The sequence below is a fragment of the Amphimedon queenslandica genome, unplaced genomic scaffold, assembly GCF_000090795.2.
Source record: "Amphimedon queenslandica unplaced genomic scaffold, v1.1 AMPQUscaffold_13513, whole genome shotgun sequence".
NCBI classification, from domain to species: domain Eukaryota; kingdom Metazoa; phylum Porifera; class Demospongiae; order Haplosclerida; family Niphatidae; genus Amphimedon; species Amphimedon queenslandica.
Window position 1 is genome coordinate 470,363 of NW_003546251.1, and position 17,538 is coordinate 487,900.

Consider the following 17,538-nt stretch of genomic DNA (forward strand, 5'->3'; position numbering starts at 1 on the left):
TGCATATCAAACTATTCAATTGCTATATAGTGGTCTTATGGTGTGGTACTGTGGGAGATATTCAGTTTGGGTAGAGGTCCTTATCCTGGTTTGGATAATGCTGATATTCCGGATTATGTCTCAGCTGGAAACAGACTGAAGCAACCTTCACTATGTCCACCAGTAATGTAAGATACTATTATTGATGTTTATGCTCATACACGTTGATGTGAGTGTGTGCTTGTTTATCATATTTCAATGTTAGTATAATACCTGTTTAAGTCCTTTTCTAAAATTTGGTACACTACTTTACCTGCATTCAATTTTAACTCATCTGTAGTTACACACTGATGACTCAATGCTGGTCTCATGTTCCAGCTGAAAGACCAAAGTTCTCTGAGATTGTTAATACCTTTACAAAAATGGATCAAGAGGTTTTGACAGCTGTATCCACCAGTAACAATAATGATAGGCCTTACTTTGTTTTAGAATCTGTATAAAAGACATTTTTATTCAATCCCAAGTTATTTTTATCAATTTCATGCTTATTTTTTATTTTTAATGCTGCTTGTTTGTACTTTGTACTTTAGAAATTATTATTTTATTTTTTCTAATTGCCCCGGGGCACCCCAACGTGACTTAGTACCGCCCATTGGCTATGGGATAAAATGTACTGCCAAGTCTAAGCTTCATACATTTTCTTTTCTTTTATTTTTAAGGCGAGCTCTTTTGGATGGTCTTTAAAGCAATGGAAGGAACTTTTAGCATGCTGCTAGCTATCCTCTTCTTTTCCCCGCTCCTCTCATATTCCGAAGGTAAGGACTTGTGAACTGTAATACTGCATGCAGCCGTTGTTTTATGTATGTCTTGTAAATTTATATTGACAGTATTGTTCACTTTTTGTGTCCACGGGCAATCCCTGGTAAGAAATAGAGCACAGGTCTCTTTACCTGGACTAGCTTTTTCTTCCCCCGCTGTCTGGCAATCTCCCTTTCCGCCTCTTCTAATTTTACTTGACCCATTCAGGCTTGTAACTTGATTTCTTTTGCTACAAAGTTAGCCTCAAGTCCCTGAGGGCCTAAAGTACAGCTAACCACATGCAGAGAGTACATGTTATTGCTGCTCAGCTGCTGTTTATTAGCTTGCTCATTTACTCCATTCTGCACTTCAAAGAGGTGCATTCTTATTGATACAGAGTTTATTAAAAGACAGCTATAATATGTGGGGAGGAAGCCTCAAAGAATTATAATGCTGGCTGCCTCTCTGTCTCTCTCTTTCTCTCTGCTTTTAATTTCAAAGCATTCTGGTGTAATTATTGTTGCTGCAGCTCAATTTGTTAACACCTCCCAATTACCCATGGCCTATTGATAAGTCTACCAGCTGTTAGATGTTTTAGAAGGCTCTGAGTGTATAGACTCGGACAATGAGCTTTTAAAGTGTTGACAAGTTTTAGCCTCATTGTAGCTCCCCATTGATGAGAGAGTGAGTGTCTTGTACATGTATTATGGACCATTGTGGATTGAGTGATTGGTATAAACAAGGTGTAGACATAGATGACATGTAATAGTAGTAGTAATAGTAGTACTATCTACACGATTGAATTGAATGATTTAAAAGCATTTTAAGGCTGTTGAATTAAATGAGTCAGAACGAAAACAGAATATGTATTTGATAGTAAATTTATGACATCTTGTAGCTACTTGTTAGTAAAATTGCATGCCAAATTGGAAAGAGCTTATGTATATCCAGTCAGACAAAGCAAAAGGGACGCGGCCATAAAGAAATAGAAAGAGGAAAATAAAGAGAAGGGAATGAGAGACAAAGAGAGAGAAAGTTTACTTTGAAGTTATGTCAAGACCACATATGTGTATTTTGAAGGAAAATCTGAAACCTCATATGCATACTTGTATATACACTCCTTCAACCGGTTTGGTCATAACATAAATATCTCTCTAGGCCATAACACACTTACCTTGCTATGACTGAAATAAATGTAGGAAGTATACAGTCAATGCTTCACATTATATTAGGGAAGACTGTGGGAGTTTTATTTTTTGTTGTGGGTGGGAAGGAAAGCTGACATAAATACAATTGTTTTTTCATAGTTGAAGTATAAAATGAAGAGACTTTAATATTATTATTAAGGAGTATTAGCAATTTTAGTATACATGTAGATCAGAAGTGATGAGTGTGGCTTGTGACCCACTACTCCTTACAGGTGTTGTGATAGTAGTTTCTCAGTCAAACCACATACAAGATAGTGCAATGGCTTCAGTGCATTCTTGGGCTATAATTCTGTCATGCTTTCCATTTGACTTGTACTCTTCATTTTGTAATTGCAAATGTACACTGGCTGACTGTGTTTCTTAAAATTAGTTTCATGATATATGTACACATACATGTATGTATTTCAATTCACTGTGTTTGTATTAGCTCTCAAGTGTAAAGCCATTACTTTCTATGCACATTTTCTTATTAATACATTATACTGCACAATCATCCTTGAAGACCTACATGTTGTACAATGTAGTGAATGTACCTAATATAATGTATAATATATCATTTATTATTATGTACATGTACTACATTCTGTCTCCCTCCTGATGATGATGTCATTGGGTGATGTGGTATGTGTGTAGGAAGTGATTCTAGTGACTATGTTGGGAAGTACACTATTGTTGCCTAGGTTACTTTGTAGTACCTACTATAGGTTTATCATGCAGTGGAGGGACTATTCCTGTATCACAAGCAGGTTCATCTACCTGTTACAGTACATATTCTCAGTAAGTTATGCTGTAACTGATTTATGAATTAAAGTTATACATTTACATTTAGATCAAGTGCTGTCAGTTTCTTTAATGGAAGTGTTCAAGATGGCAATTGTGAGGCATTTTCTCTTCTCAATTTCTCTAATGTGACACATAACTGGTCTTCACATTATACTAACTGTGCTAAAGATGGAAACTTGTTCATTCATTTATTGTTGCCAGATAGTTTTGGCTTGCCTCCTAAATTATCATCCACTCATTGTATTCAATATAATACAACATCGTGTTCCTGTCAAATGAACTGCCTGTTGCATTTCTATCAAATACAGGGTGTACTTAACGGTCGCAATCATTATATATACCTTGAAGGAATAGACTGTAATGAAACATTATACAATACTACTATAGAAGGGATACAGTATAACAAGGAATCAAGTTACTGGTCTAACTTTACTGCCAAAGAAGATTCTACACCTTGTATAATAGGTTAGTAGTTGTAATTATATTCATGATTTATTCATCATTATCTACTATAGATCCAGTGGTCAGTAGCAGTTCTCCATTGATCAGTAGTACTTCTGTTACTAGTTTTACTCGTAATATTAGGCCTACATCTTCTATCTTTTCAGATCTATACATCTCCTCAACTGACTTTATGTCACCCACTCCATCAAGTAAACTACATGTGTACAATAGTGAATGACTTTGTCTAATTACTAACTAATACTGCTCAATGGATGAGCACTCATGCAGCTACATGTACATGTACTGTACTATTATTGTGATATCCTTATTTTATATTAGTCTCTTAATTAGACAAGTGGCAGGGTGTTTTTTGTCCTGCCAGCTAAACAACATCACTTCATTATAAATTGAAATAAAAACATAAAACTACTTAAATATTGTTAGTTTTTGTGGGAAAAAATCACTATTTTCATGAACTTGATAATGTATAGAATTACATTTACACATTGCATATTCTCTATTTAATTATTAACTCCAATCAAAAGACCCTTTGTCATCTCTTTCTCTCTTTAAACAGGTACACCAATGGCCTCACCCTGTCCCACTGCATCTGTTACTGATAATTGCAGGTAAGAGAATAAAGAGAGAGAGAGAGAGATAAGTGATCGAGAGCGTAGTAAATAGAGGAACGGGAGGAAAGTACAAAGAGGAGGGAGAGTAGAAAGTGCAATAAAGTATGACAGCTGGCTAATTCGCTCTTACTTTCATGTACCAGAGCGTCTTTGTATTATTGTTGGTATAGAATAAACGAGCCGCTGTTTTGTTTACTGTTTGTTTTTACTTTCATTTTGTATCCTTTTTGTCAAGTTGGTCAGCCAGGCTACAATATCACATCATAGGCTTTGTGTCTGCTTGATTATGAGCCAATGACTTAGTTCAATTAGCACACATATTCCTTAAGACCAGGTGGTGGGAAGCACTGTGGTATATGTCTCATGTAATTGACTCTTGGAATCAGTCACAGACCACAGGACAGGATGCCATTAGAGAGGTCTTCTAATTGCTTTGAGCCTTCATTTTGTGTAGTCCCTAAAAGCTATTGATATCTCTCAGTTTATGGTTATATTGTGTTACTGTTTATGAGGGAGGTTATAGGTTAGGTTAGGTGATGCCTATCACTGGTAGGTTGTGGCTACTCCTTTGATACTCTTTGAATTACTATCCTAGCTTTGTAGCGGGAAGTGTAGCAGCTGGTGCATGCACAATGAAGCCTGTAGTGCCTGTAAAGCATGTACCTGTATATACATGTACATGTACATGTATTGTTTGACTGCTAGCTGGTCCAATGTTTAATCTTGTGTGTCTAATTATTGCCTGTTATGGTGTTTGGTGACATTGAGTGGAGCTGGAATTCAATATTTTTGATAATATTTCATACAGTAGCTATATCTCTTTCTTTTTCTCTTTTATCTCTTTTTTTTAGTATTTGTTCTCAATCTCCTATCTTCAGTTACACTAATGCTTCTCTATTGTGCCAAATGTCTCATATCAGTAGTACTATGAACCAAGTTGTTCGTAATCTTTTAGAAGGATGTAATACTACGTTTCTTAACAATGATGGCAGCTATGTGACGTTAAAGAATATCAGTCGTCAGTATGAAGCGTCTTTGTCCTCTTCCTATTTCATAGCATCAGTGGCAGATAGCAATGGAAGCTCAATTTGTATCTTCTTTAATGAAACAGAGTGGGAGTCTGTGTATAGTTGTACAGGAGACACTGATATTCATCAATGCACTGTTGATACTACTAGTAGTAGTAGTAGCATTGGTAGCTCTATTGCTACCTCGATTGCTACAACATCTACTGTTAGTGTTTCTTCTTCATCAAGTTTAATGGTTTCTGTGTCACCTGCTGCGTCCAATGGCCCTAGCAACCCCTTACCAAGTTAGTTATGCGTGTTTGTTAAAGATTTGTGTGTTATATATTCTGTTCTCTCTGTCTTACTTCAATATTTGTTGCGTAATATCAACTTGTTTTAAATGGCTGCCTTGGCAGCTGTGCTGTGTATGTGTACACTAGTATTCACTTGAGAGAAAGAGAGAGAGGAAGGAGAGAGAGAGAGGGAGAGAGAGAGAGGGAGGAGAGAGAGAGGGAGAGAGAGAGGGAGAGAGATAGGGAGAAAAAGACAATTTTCTAATGTTCCTAATGTATGCCAAGGGATACATACATGTACATCTATATCTATTAATAGTATTATGCATGTATTATGGCATAGTTTGTGAACTTGTAGTAGATAGCAATTGTTAGTGGCAGCAAGGTATGTTAGTATTATATACTACTGGACTTTACGGATTGTTGGTTTTGTTGTGTGTTTGGTAATAAAGTAACCTCTCTCATCATACCACATGTCAAATAAACACACACACACACACACACACACACACACACATAGCCATGCAGTTAATAATGTTAATTGTACGTAGTAGGTACATATGATCCTGTGCTGCTTTAATGCATTTGAGATTATTGTTATTCATTTTTAACTGTGATCAGCTTGCCAATTTGGTTGGATGAGCTTTGTGATGTTTTTGGACCAGATTTGTCATTTTCGATATTAGTATTACTTGTAGATGTATATTATTTTATTAAATAAAGTTATTATATTGCTCTTCTTTCTCTTTCTTTTTCTCTCTCTCTCTTTCTAGTTTTTAGAGAGGTTTATTTCATAGCAGCTGTGGGCCTTGTGGGAATTTTGTTAATACTCCTCATTCTACTAATCTGTGTCTGTTTTATTGTCAGATCAATGAGAAGGTATAAATTCATGTACTGATGATGTACCCCATGCATATACATACATGTACATATATGTACATATATGTACATGTACATATATGTACATGTACATACATTTATAAAGGCACTGTACCTATAAAAGCTTGCCATCATAGTAATTGATACTTGATAGAGCAGTTTATTTAGATTCATAGATTATTTTAGTTCACTTTGTGCCTGCTGACCACACTGTAGTGCTTTAGCCTCTAAGAGGGTTTAGTAATGGGGCTTGTCTTGGTAACTTGACACGTATTGTGTGGTTGTGTCTGTAAAAGAGATCATTCCTTGGGTGACAATTTCTAACTTTAACTGCATCAAAGTGTAACAGAGTCCAATATCTATCACCTTTTAGTCCAATGATAAGAAGTAGCACGATATTAAATTATTATTAAATATTATTTTTAAAGAGTTGTTGAGTTATGGAGGGAATTGGTTTGTATTCCAGCTGTGTTCTGTGTGACCCGTTGGCCCTCTGTATTAAGGACTGAAATCATTATGTAATTTGATTATGAAGTAATTCTGTAACTATCAATCAAACCGGAATTTCTATCATCAGCATGAGGTGTACATGTACATGTATATTTGTTTGCATATGCCAATTATACATGTATTTCTCTACTGATACATCATGTTGTCCAATGTGGACTTTATTTATCTATTGGATGTATATCCCAGCTGATTTACCATATTAGGCAAAGGGTATAAGATTTCATTTCATATTATGATTCAATTAAGTTGCAGATGTACCCTTGTCAACTCTGATGATACCAAAATTAATAGTGAAATATATAATGCATGAAATATATACAAAATATGTGTTATTATTATTACAACACAGCTACTATGCGTGTGTACTATACCTAGAGTGTATCATGTGATTCTACACAGCACAGATGCTTACTAGGAAATGGAGGAGTTGGTTTGTATTGTGGGCCCCTATTATGGCCTCTCTCATCATATATTGCGTAACTCTCCCTGTCAACATCAGTAGCTGGAGTCCCTCAATTATTTTGTAATACAGTACATGTATGTGTAATGTAAATGTACATGTACTATTATACATGTATATCTCTACATGTAAGTGGAGGCTGGTTTTATTGTCTCAGTTATTGAAGGGAGAATTATAATGTGAAACTGTTTATGTGTTATTATGTAAGTGAGTGTGTGTGTGTGCTGATAAGAACAATCAGTCTTTATCTGGGTCAGGAGACAGACAGTTGTCCTACAGATTTGCTTTTATGAGAATATTCCCTCTTATGACAATCTTATGGTAGTGATAAGACATTCATTGTAGTAAGTATAGTAATTTAAAAATACATAATAATAATGTCACTTAATGGTACACTACTGAGGAGTTTAGTCTAATCATTATTAAGCAATAATGCCTTCTCTATAGCCTGTATTTGACTACTTTATAGATGCACTAATGGTATACGTGTACATGTACATGTACAGTTTAAGAGTTTGTGGTGTGAATTGATGAAGGTGGGTTGGTTATACATGTACATGTACATGAGGGCGGGTTACATCTAGGAGGTCCAGGTGCAGGTGAGTGTATCAGATGAGATCACATAATTGTTTGCTTCTTATGTTGGACTCTATTTACTACCAAATAATAAACGAGAGAAGAGGAGAGAGGGGGAGAGGGGTAGATCAGAGAGAGAGAGGGGGGGGAGATTTAGTGAGTTACTCACTGGAAATGGAGCTATATGGTTTGAGGTATTCTCCCAAAGTTCAAGCAACCCTTGCAAATAATAAACGAGAGAAGAGGAGAGAGGGGGAGAGAAGGATAGATCAGAGAGAGAGAGGGGGGAGGTGATTTAGTGAGTTACTCACTGGAAATGGAGCTATATGGTTTGAGGTATTCTCCCAAAGTTCAAGCAACCCTTGCATATTCTCTTCTTGTTTACGAGTCATTCTTAATCCTTTTTCATTTTGACATCATATGCACTACCGGTGGCACTATCAATCATTCTCTACAAGGCCTAATGTCATTATTAACTTATTATCCTATCACCAAATTTGTTAGTATATAATATTGAAATCCATTTTCAGCAGTAGCTGTTCAAAATCTATACAATAAGCAACTCTATACTCCCTCTCTCTCTCTCTCTCTCTCTCTGTATGTATAAGTACATGGTCACCACTGGCTCCTAGTGGTTCTTGTATATACAATACTCTGAACTCTTGGTTAAGATTTTAAAAATAATTATGCAGCTGGACCATTTATTTCCTCACAGCTGGTATACATACTCACCTTATGTAAATTAATTGGTGACATTAGTCTATGCATACTTCAATAAAAACATGCCCTCCACACTATTTGTATATAACACTCACAATGGCTGCATGTGTACATGTACATTTAAATGATCTCTATCTCTTGTTAATTTAGAAGGAGATCTAAGCAATTCAGTCCATCGACAGCAGCTGTGTCCGATGTTGTATCTCCTTTATACTCAGCTGGTCAGACTAAGCTTACAGGAGCAGCTGTCAACAGTTCAGTGTCAACGCCCACCATCCTCCAAGTGTACGGGAAGCCTGTCATTGACTATGAGAAGTGGAAACTGATATTCTCACGTTTTATCGTCAAGTATGACAAAATAACTATTTTGGATACCATTGGAGAAGGTAATTGCCTATAAAATGATACTATAATTAAAATATGTGGTACAAGTACGTGTGTGTGTGTGTGAGTGAGTTCATTACACTTTGTATACGTGTGAATTTATGTTATTTGGTTGTACGTGACGGTCAACACGACTTTGTACTAGCATGAAGACAGAGGGAGAGAGAGGAGAAGTGCTAATTGAACAACTTGTCCACATACTTAACTAACTTGTCATGAAATTGAATTTCCGCACAGACACACACACACAGACGAATAATTACTTACTATGTTTTGTGGAGTAAATTGATACTCGTATCGGATTACAAATACATGTACAAATACATTTACATGTACAATGTATGTTTATCATTAGTAGTAATAAAGATAGCCATTTGTAAAAGAGATGGATCAACGTTTCCTAATGAGTGAATATGTATTGCATTAGCAATTCAATTAGAGCAATAGTGTAACTTGATGAAAGGAACTGTTTGATGAAAGAGACGATATAGCCGGTTTAGTCTACATCAGACTCTACACGTACATGTACATGTATACTTGTTGGTGGGCTATACAGTTTGAGGTAGTGGTGGCGTGTGAATAAAAGAGGAACAGCTGTATACTCTATTCACTAATGGAGTTATAGTCTGTTTCTGTCAGGGTCACTATAGAACAGCTGGTATAGACACTCACTATGTCCTTATAACTAGGCGTGTGCCTGTTCTGTGGCTGATTATGGAGTAGTGTACACTATTTTATGTACATGTACATGTACAGTATATGCTATTATAGTTGTTTGTTCTAAACACATTCACGAGGTGCAATCTATTCCAAATATTTCCTGTAAAGATTGTATAGCTAATGTGTTTGTTTTTTTTTTAATTATCAGGTGCGTTTGGTTTGGTTCAGAAAGGATTCCTCTTAAAGGAAGGAGGAGAGAAAGTCGAAGTGGCCATTAAATCTAATAAAAGTATGTCTAACTGGTAACGATCTCATTAATGATACAATTATAACATTATTATTGAAATTGAAATTAAAATCTGTATTATTTCAATCTCTGTTCCTCCAGATGTATCTACTGCTGAGCAGCTGGAAGAATTTATGTCTGAATCGGCAATAATGCTTGACTTTGATCATCCTAATGTGCTCAAACTATTGGGAGTGTGCTTTGATACTGAGGATCAACTACCTGTCATTGTGTTACCTTTCATGGCTAATGGGGACCTCAAAAGCTACCTACAGACTAAAAGGAAGCTACAGTCGGATCTTAATGTGAGTATTATTATTATTATTATTATTATTATTATTATTATTATTATTATTATTATTATTATTACTATTATCTTATGATCAATGCAAGCCCATATCAGTGCATGAGGGTTGGTGTATCAGTAATTGTACAATAGTTTCCCAATAAAGTTCACTATTACCTTCTAATGAGTGTTACTACAAGATTCTCTTAAGAAACTTTACCAGTTCGTTTGAGTAAAGCCATAACTACAGCCACACTAATGGACAGTCACTATGTAGTCATAATGGGGGCACTATTAGTGAGCCATTCACCTACTATAAATGAATAAAGTCCTATTTGTGTGTGACTAATGGTCACTATGATTATTATTATCATGCATCTTGACTATATACATGTACATGTAGTTCATGATTATAGTGCATGTATACTAATATCTTTCAATGAATGCTATTAATGTAATTGCTATTTTACAAATGCATTATGTACATGTATGTTGTTTTATTAAGACTGGATAATTATTTATAGTGATCTAATTTTATTTATCTTTTTCTTTTGAATTTACATTTACCTAATCAATTCTGATTTACTCTAAGCCCTTGGCTGCATCTTCTATCTGTAAAACATGTACATGTACATGTACATGTACATGTACACTTGTTGGATGCACATCAGTGTTATGTACATGTACATGTATACATATACATGTATGTACATGTACATTACTCCATGTACTAGATGTACCTGATCGATGTCCATGTATTTACTACGAGTGAGTGGCTGTAGTTTGATAATTAGTGTCACCCATGTATACGATTGCTTCTCGTAAAAACATTTAGTACATGTACATGTAGAGCATTGTTATGGCATCTTGTATTGACCAGTGACTCTAATTGAATCAGACACTTGACTCTCCATCCCTAATCATGTTGTCTGTAAGGCTTTACCTTATTATTGTATTTTGTATTTTATTACTATTATTATTATTATTATCATTATTATTATTATTATCATTATTATTATTATTATCATTATTATTATCATTATTATTATCATTATTATTATTATCATTATTATTATTATTATTATTAACATTATCATTATTATAAGAAAGACACAAAAGAGACAAAAGGGGGACAAAAAGGGAGGATCATTATTTTTACTATTATTATTATTATTATTATTATTATGCATGCAGAAAGAAAGCACAGCTATTGCTCTTCCTTTTTATCCACATGTAGGATATCAGTGTTCCTATCCTAATAAGAATATGCTTAGACATTTGTCAAGGAATGGAGTATCTTGCACAGAAGAAATTCGTCCATCGTGACCTTGCGGCCAGAAACTGCATGTAAGCTGCTACCATTGGAATGATGATGATCCATATACACACACACGTACATGTACACACACACGTACATGTACACACACACGTACATGTACACACACACGTACATGTACACACATAAGTACATGTACACACATACATGTGTGTTTTATGTAAGTACATGTACTTGCATTGTTTAAGCTTCTAGAGGTAGGAAGTTTTTATTGTCATATTTGGTAGTGCCGAGTGAGTAAGCTCAAGAATGAGCTAGTCAGCAGTAGTACAAGAGGGAGGGAGGGAGGGGGAGAGAGAATGTGGGGAGAGATTAGTGAGAATGAGAGAGAGAGAGGGAGGGAGGGGGGAGTGAGGGAGGGAGGGAGGGAAGGAGACAGAGACAGAAAGAGAAAGAGAGCGAGTAAGTATAATGACATTACTGGCTGTTGCTATGAGAGTAAGCTAGTGAGATGAAAAATAACAAAGGAAGTGAACATCATTGATCTGCCTAGCTACCGATAATATGTACTTTGTGTGTGTACATATACATGCATGAATGTGTGACATGTAATTAATAATTATTATTGGTACAAATAATGAGTAAGGGAGTAGGGTATACAAGATGCGTGCATACATACACGTATATGTTATATCCCATTCGTGTTGTTGTTTGTTACTCCAGCTATGATTTAAATAGTAGGAGTTCCTTATACAGCCCTGGCACGGGTTTACAAATTGATACACTCCATTAGAACAATATCTAGCAGCATTTTTTATACACTACATGTACATGTATTTATGCCACGATATATTATTATAATGCTGTTTTATTTGACGCTAGGGTTGGCAAAAATCTCAACGTATGCGTTGCCGATTTTGGACTCTCTCGTGATATATACAGCAGGGATTATTACAGATTGGAGAGGAGAGTCAAACTGCCTGTGAAATGGCTGCCACCAGAGAGCCTCCATGACAATATGTACAATGAGAAGACTGACGTGGTAAGCATGGAAGAAGTATTGTAGTGCTGCAGGCGTTTCTTAGAATGTACATGTACATGTATGATGTTATAATTATTATTATTGTGCCATGTACAGAATATTGCAATGATAAGTAATAACACGATTAAAATTCCAATCTCCTAATTTGCAATGATAAATGTAAAGTCCCCTGCTGCTGCTGCTGCTGCTGTGTACTACATATCTTTGCATCATTATTCTCATGTGATTATTTTACCTCTTTAATCTCTCTCTCTCTCTCTCTCACTCTCTCTCTCTCTCTTTCTACTCTCTCTCTCTCTTTCTCCTCTCTCTCTCTCTCTCTCCAGTGGTCATTCGGTGTCACATGTTGGGAGGTGTTTAGCTTGGGCAAGACTCCATACCCAGCCATTGATAATCCTGATGTTCTTAGCTACATTGAGAAAGGAATGAGACTAGCTAAACCGAAGCTAGCTCCAAAGGAAATGTAAGCCTACATGTCTAGTACATGATGATACATTATTATTATCAATTATGTACTTATTACTGCATGTAGAGAGATAGCCTGTAGCAATGTTAACAACATGTATAGACTACGTTTATTAAATGGCTTGCAAAGCTCCATGACATTGTCTGTGTTGATCCTCTGTTGTCATGCACTTTGATTACATTTGAGTTAATCTCTCACTCGTGTTTACATGTACTTTATTTCCTGTATACATGTACATGTGCATATTGACCGCATGTCAGACAATTAAGACAAACTTAATTATGATGACCAAGGGTGGGCCATACCCTGATAAAAATCCTTCATTTTATTTTAACCAGGAGGATATTCTTATTTTATTTTTAATATGTTGACATGTTTTTATGCTATTTAGAAAGTTTGAGCTGATTCTGATGAAAAGATTTTAAGTTATTGCCATAAAAATAAACAAGGCTATAGCCCATGGTTTTTCCCAAAAAATGGCTCTGAAATCACCCCAAATTTTTATTACATTTTTTGATACATATTGATGTCCTTATGCTGTGTAGAAAGTTTGAGTCGATTCTGATAAAAATTGTTCGAGTTATGAGCATTTTAGAAATGGGTCATTTTTTAAAAATTACCCAAGGCTATAGCCCATGGTTTTTTTCCAAAAAATGGCTCCGAAATCACCCCAAATTTTTATTACATTTTTTGATACATATTGATGTCCTTATGCTGTGTAGAAAGTTTAAATCAATTCCGATAAAAAATTTTTGAGTTATGAGCATTTTTAGAAATGGGTCATTTTTTGAAAATTACCCAAGGCTATAGCCCATGGTTTTTTCCAAAAAATGGCTCCGAAATCACCCCAAATTTTTATTACATTTTTTGATACATATTGATGTCCTTATGCTGTGTAGAAAGTTTGAGTTGATTCCGATAAAAAATTTTTGAGTTATGAGCATTTTAGAAATGGGCCATTTTTTAAAAATTACCCAAGGCTATAGTCCATGGTTTTTTCCAAAAAATGGCTCCGAAATCACCCCAAATTTTTATTACATTTTTTGATACATATTGATGTCCTTATGCTGTGTAGAAAGTTTGAGTTGATTCCGATAAAAAATTTTTGAGTTATGAGCATTTTAGAAATGGGCCATTTTTTAAAAATTACCCAAGGCTATAGTCCATGGTTTTTTCCAAAAAATGGCTCCGAAATCACCCCAAATTTTTATTACATTTTTTGATACATATTGATGTCCTTATGCTGTGTAGAAAGTTTGAGTCGATTCCGATAAAAAATTTTTGAGTTATGAGCATTTTTAGAAATGGGCCATTTTTTGAAAATTACCCAAGGCTATAGCCCATGGTTTTTCCAAAAAATGGCCCCGAAATTACCCCAAATTTTTATTGCATTTTTTGATACATATTGATGTCCTTATGCTGTGTAGAAAGTTTGAGTCGATTCCGATGAAAAATTTTCGAGTTATGAGCATTTTTAGAAATGGGCCATTTTTTGAAAATTATCCAAGGCTATAGCCCATGGTTTTTTCAAAAAAATGGCTCCAAAATCACCCCAAATTTTTATTACATTTTCTGATACATATTGATGTCCTTATGCTGTGTAGAAAATTTCAGTCGATTCCAATAAAAAAAATTTCAAGTTATGATCATTTTAAAAAATGGGTCATTTTTTGAAAATCCATGGTTTTTCCCAAAAAATAGTTCTAAGTCAGCTCCAATATAGTTCTGTGTTCCTTGGCCAAATTTTATCTAAAAAGGTTTTTGCTTTTTGCATGTTGCACTTATAAAATGTTTTGTTTATACTTTCAGCTGATGCCAATCAAAATTTGATTTTTATGTAATTTTAAAGTTGCTAAAAACAATTGCTATGGAGTATATTCATTGTACATTTATTTATTCCATAAATAAAACTATCTCTCTTTTTCTTATCTAGATATCTATTGCTATCACAATGCTGGGACGAGGATCCTGATAATCGCCCATTATTCTCTGATCTAGTGAAGACAATAACTGACATACACACAAACTGGAAAGAGCACACGAGCATGCTCCAGCGCATGATGGAAGAGGAGCTCCTCTCGTGTACCCAGGAGGAACTAGCAATGGTGAACTCAGCAGGTGACATTACAGCAAGTCAGGCTAGCTTTGCGAGACGCATCCTTAGAAACAGTAGGACCAGTACAAGCTCGTTCATACAGCTTAAAGAGCCTTCTGGCTACATCTTACCATCATCCTCAGCTCAGAACAATACTTTGGACTCTTCTGATGAGTATAGTCACCTCAATCATCATTCTGCTGTTGTCCAGCCTAAGTCTCCACATGGAGTCCCTCCTCCAGGGCAGTATAGCTTCTCTTCACAGCTACTTGATGCCCCATATGATACGGCTGATGTCTTTAATGAAGGATCGATACATCGACCTCCTTCGCTTGAGAATTTTGGGCGAACTCTTGATAGACGTGACGAAGATCTTTCTCCTCCTCTTCCAGTCTTTGAGCAGCTGTACGACAATCCAAAAGATAAAATCGATCGTTTGGACGAAATGGAAATGGATGTTGTGAAAAGGCCAGAGCGATCTTCCATCACAGACGATAAAAAAAGACGCCAAAAAAGACCGAGACATTCTTCTAAATCCTCCACTGCTCCATTGCTATGCAGCACCAGCAGTAGCACTAATATGAATGCTGATTCACCTCTTGAAACTCATTACTACTTTACACTAGAGAAACCGACAGAGTCTTTGTCTGTTTTCGGCGAAGACACGGACAATTCAGACAGCGAGAGGAACAAAATTAACGGGATACTTAAAAACTCTGGTAGCAGTAAGTCTCCAAGTCCAACCATGGGACAAGAAGTGGGTGGAGTTGGAGGTGTGGTCTCTTCAAATAACAGGGACACTGCTTTTCATAAGGGAATCAAAGACATTCCGACTCATTTAATGAGCGGCCGTGGTATGATCAGTAATAACTCTAGTTTGATGAGCAATCAAGTTCCTTTAAAGCAGTTTTAACTTGTAATCATGTACCTATCTTTAGCCCTCCTCTCTCTCTTTTGTTCTTTCTTTGTCAAGTATATATATCATAATATTATTTTTGTATCGTTGGCATCATTGTTGTTATTATTATTAAGCAGTATTATTAATAAAAGGTAGAAATCATTAATTTTAAATTTAAGGGAGTCACTTCTACACACCATGTTCATGTTCATGCATCATAATATACAGGACTGTTGATGATAGCAGGATTAAACTTGTAATTATTTTAGCCCTGATATAGGAATTTAATTGGAAAAATAAAAGTTTTGAAATAATAGAAAGTAAACAAAGTAAGAAACTAAATGAAATCTAAAGCATAAACTATTAAACTACGAAGAACTAAATCAATAATAAATCTATCTACTGACTAACTAAAGGGTTCAATATTGTAAATAACTATTGCTTAGTTTTGTCCATGTATTCTGTGAACTCTTTCATGAGAAGCTCTCTCATTTTATGAAACGTGTAATCGGTGTCAGGCCTGAATTCGCAGATCTCAGAAGTATCAGAAACATAATCAAAAAATGGCCAGTCTGTTGTATCGTTGGTTCCATACTGGTAGCACTGTATGGTAGCACAATAGTCATCGGTATAGTTCCATAGCTGGTGGGTTTGGAACCAATTTGGTGATATCCATGTGATATCACCTTTTCGAACATCAAATTTCATCAGCTCTGGGGTCTTGTCATTCTCAGCTAGTTTATTGAATATTTTAATGGTCAGTCCACCGTGAACCACCCTGATAACAGCGTAAGAGTTGCCATGATTATGTATGGGACTACCATGATCCTTGGGCCATATTTCAAGTACGTACGGTATACCAGGGGAGCTACCCCTGTTGACCCCCAGGGTCACTCGTAGGTATGTCTCCTTTAGCGAACCAAACTGGGCAGCTTTACTTTCCAGCTTTTTGCGAAGTATGCCATTTTTAAGACTGTGTCGAATGGCGTCAGAAAGCTGGTATTTATCTTTACCTGAGGCTGTTGGTGCCCAATCTAAATCAACATTAGGAGCTGTAACGTTGGAATACAACTCCAGACAATATGAAGGTAGACTAGCTGAGAATGTATAATCATTGCCATCAAGCAGAAACATATTCAATTTGGAGCTGTCTAATACTAGAGGTGACCAGTTGCAGACCAGTGGGTTTCTATCAAACGCAACCTTATCCTCTATATCAATCAATGATTTAGTGTACTTCTCGATCATATTATCCTTTGGCATTTCATCATATTGCTCTATCTTCCTTCGTATCTCATGACTGAAGAGGTACTTCAGTCGTTTGCGTTCTTTTTCAGGGTCTTTTGCTTTGGCCAAAAAATCATATTCAAGTAGCGTGGTTTCATCCATTCGATACCCTTTACCATATTTCAGCACCAGGTTGTCACGATCATAACTCAACCAATACGATATCTTACGCTCCTTTTCAAATCCGACTTTCTCATTTTTAACTGTCCCAGTGGCAGTTACTAATGAGGTGTGTTTCCCATCTATGAACATGGAGAACTCAACTGAGTTTTCAAAAACAGAGAGGGCAATCCATTGGTCAGCTCCTGGCTTACCTTTCGATATATTGGGACGAACGACAATAAAGAATCGTGTGGAGCGCTGAATGGAGAATATAAGGGTGCCCTGACCAATTACTGGGAAGTCTTTAGTCCAGTTTGGAGTGCTTTTTGCAGCAATGAGCTCCTCTATGCTTGTAGGTGATTGAGTGTCATTGGTAGCCATTGGAGGGTCTGACACTCTGGTTATTTTCTGTAGTCTGTAGACTAAGAAAAGATAAGAATACCGTGTACCAGAAGGTATCAGTATTA

General features: G+C 35.9%; 2 protein-coding genes across 2 annotated transcripts in view; both read left to right on the forward strand.

Annotated features, from left to right (window-relative positions):
- LOC109586720 (melanoma receptor tyrosine-protein kinase-like) overlaps window positions 1-479 on the forward strand; it is a 5,622-nt gene extending 5,143 nt beyond the window's left edge. Inside the window, exons 10-11 of the mRNA XM_020002929.1 lie at window positions 31-167; window positions 320-479. Of these exons, the coding sequence (XP_019858488.1) occupies window positions 31-167; window positions 320-479 (297 nt within the window). The remainder of the gene's footprint in view (window positions 1-30; window positions 168-319) is intronic.
- Window positions 480-585: 106 nt separating this feature from the next.
- Window positions 586-15,834, forward strand: LOC109587449 (uncharacterized). The gene is made up of 14 exons (XM_020003689.1): window positions 586-794; window positions 2,690-2,762; window positions 2,815-3,233; window positions 3,284-3,421; window positions 3,790-3,841; window positions 4,696-5,156; window positions 5,918-6,023; window positions 8,440-8,675; window positions 9,542-9,622; window positions 9,722-9,924; window positions 11,143-11,252; window positions 12,064-12,223; window positions 12,550-12,686; window positions 14,623-15,834. Exons 1-14 carry the CDS (start codon window positions 713-715, stop codon window positions 15,695-15,697), a joined length of 3,333 nt encoding a protein of 1,110 aa, XP_019859248.1. The 5' UTR covers window positions 586-712; the 3' UTR covers window positions 15,698-15,834.
- Window positions 15,835-17,538: the final 1,704 nt, after the last annotated feature.

Bases quoted from the DNA above. Each gene is read 5' to 3' on its own strand.
- LOC109587449 (XM_020003689.1), top strand. From the start codon at position 713: ATGGTCTTTAAAGCAATGGAAGGAACTTTTAGCATGCTGCTAGCTATC. The intron at 3,234-3,283 runs GTTAGTAGTTGT...TATCTACTATAG, and splicing joins TTCTACACCTTGTATAATAG to ATCCAGTGGTCAGTAGCAGT. The intron at 12,687-14,622 runs GTAAGCCTACAT...TTTCTTATCTAG, and splicing joins AAGCTAGCTCCAAAGGAAAT to ATATCTATTGCTATCACAAT.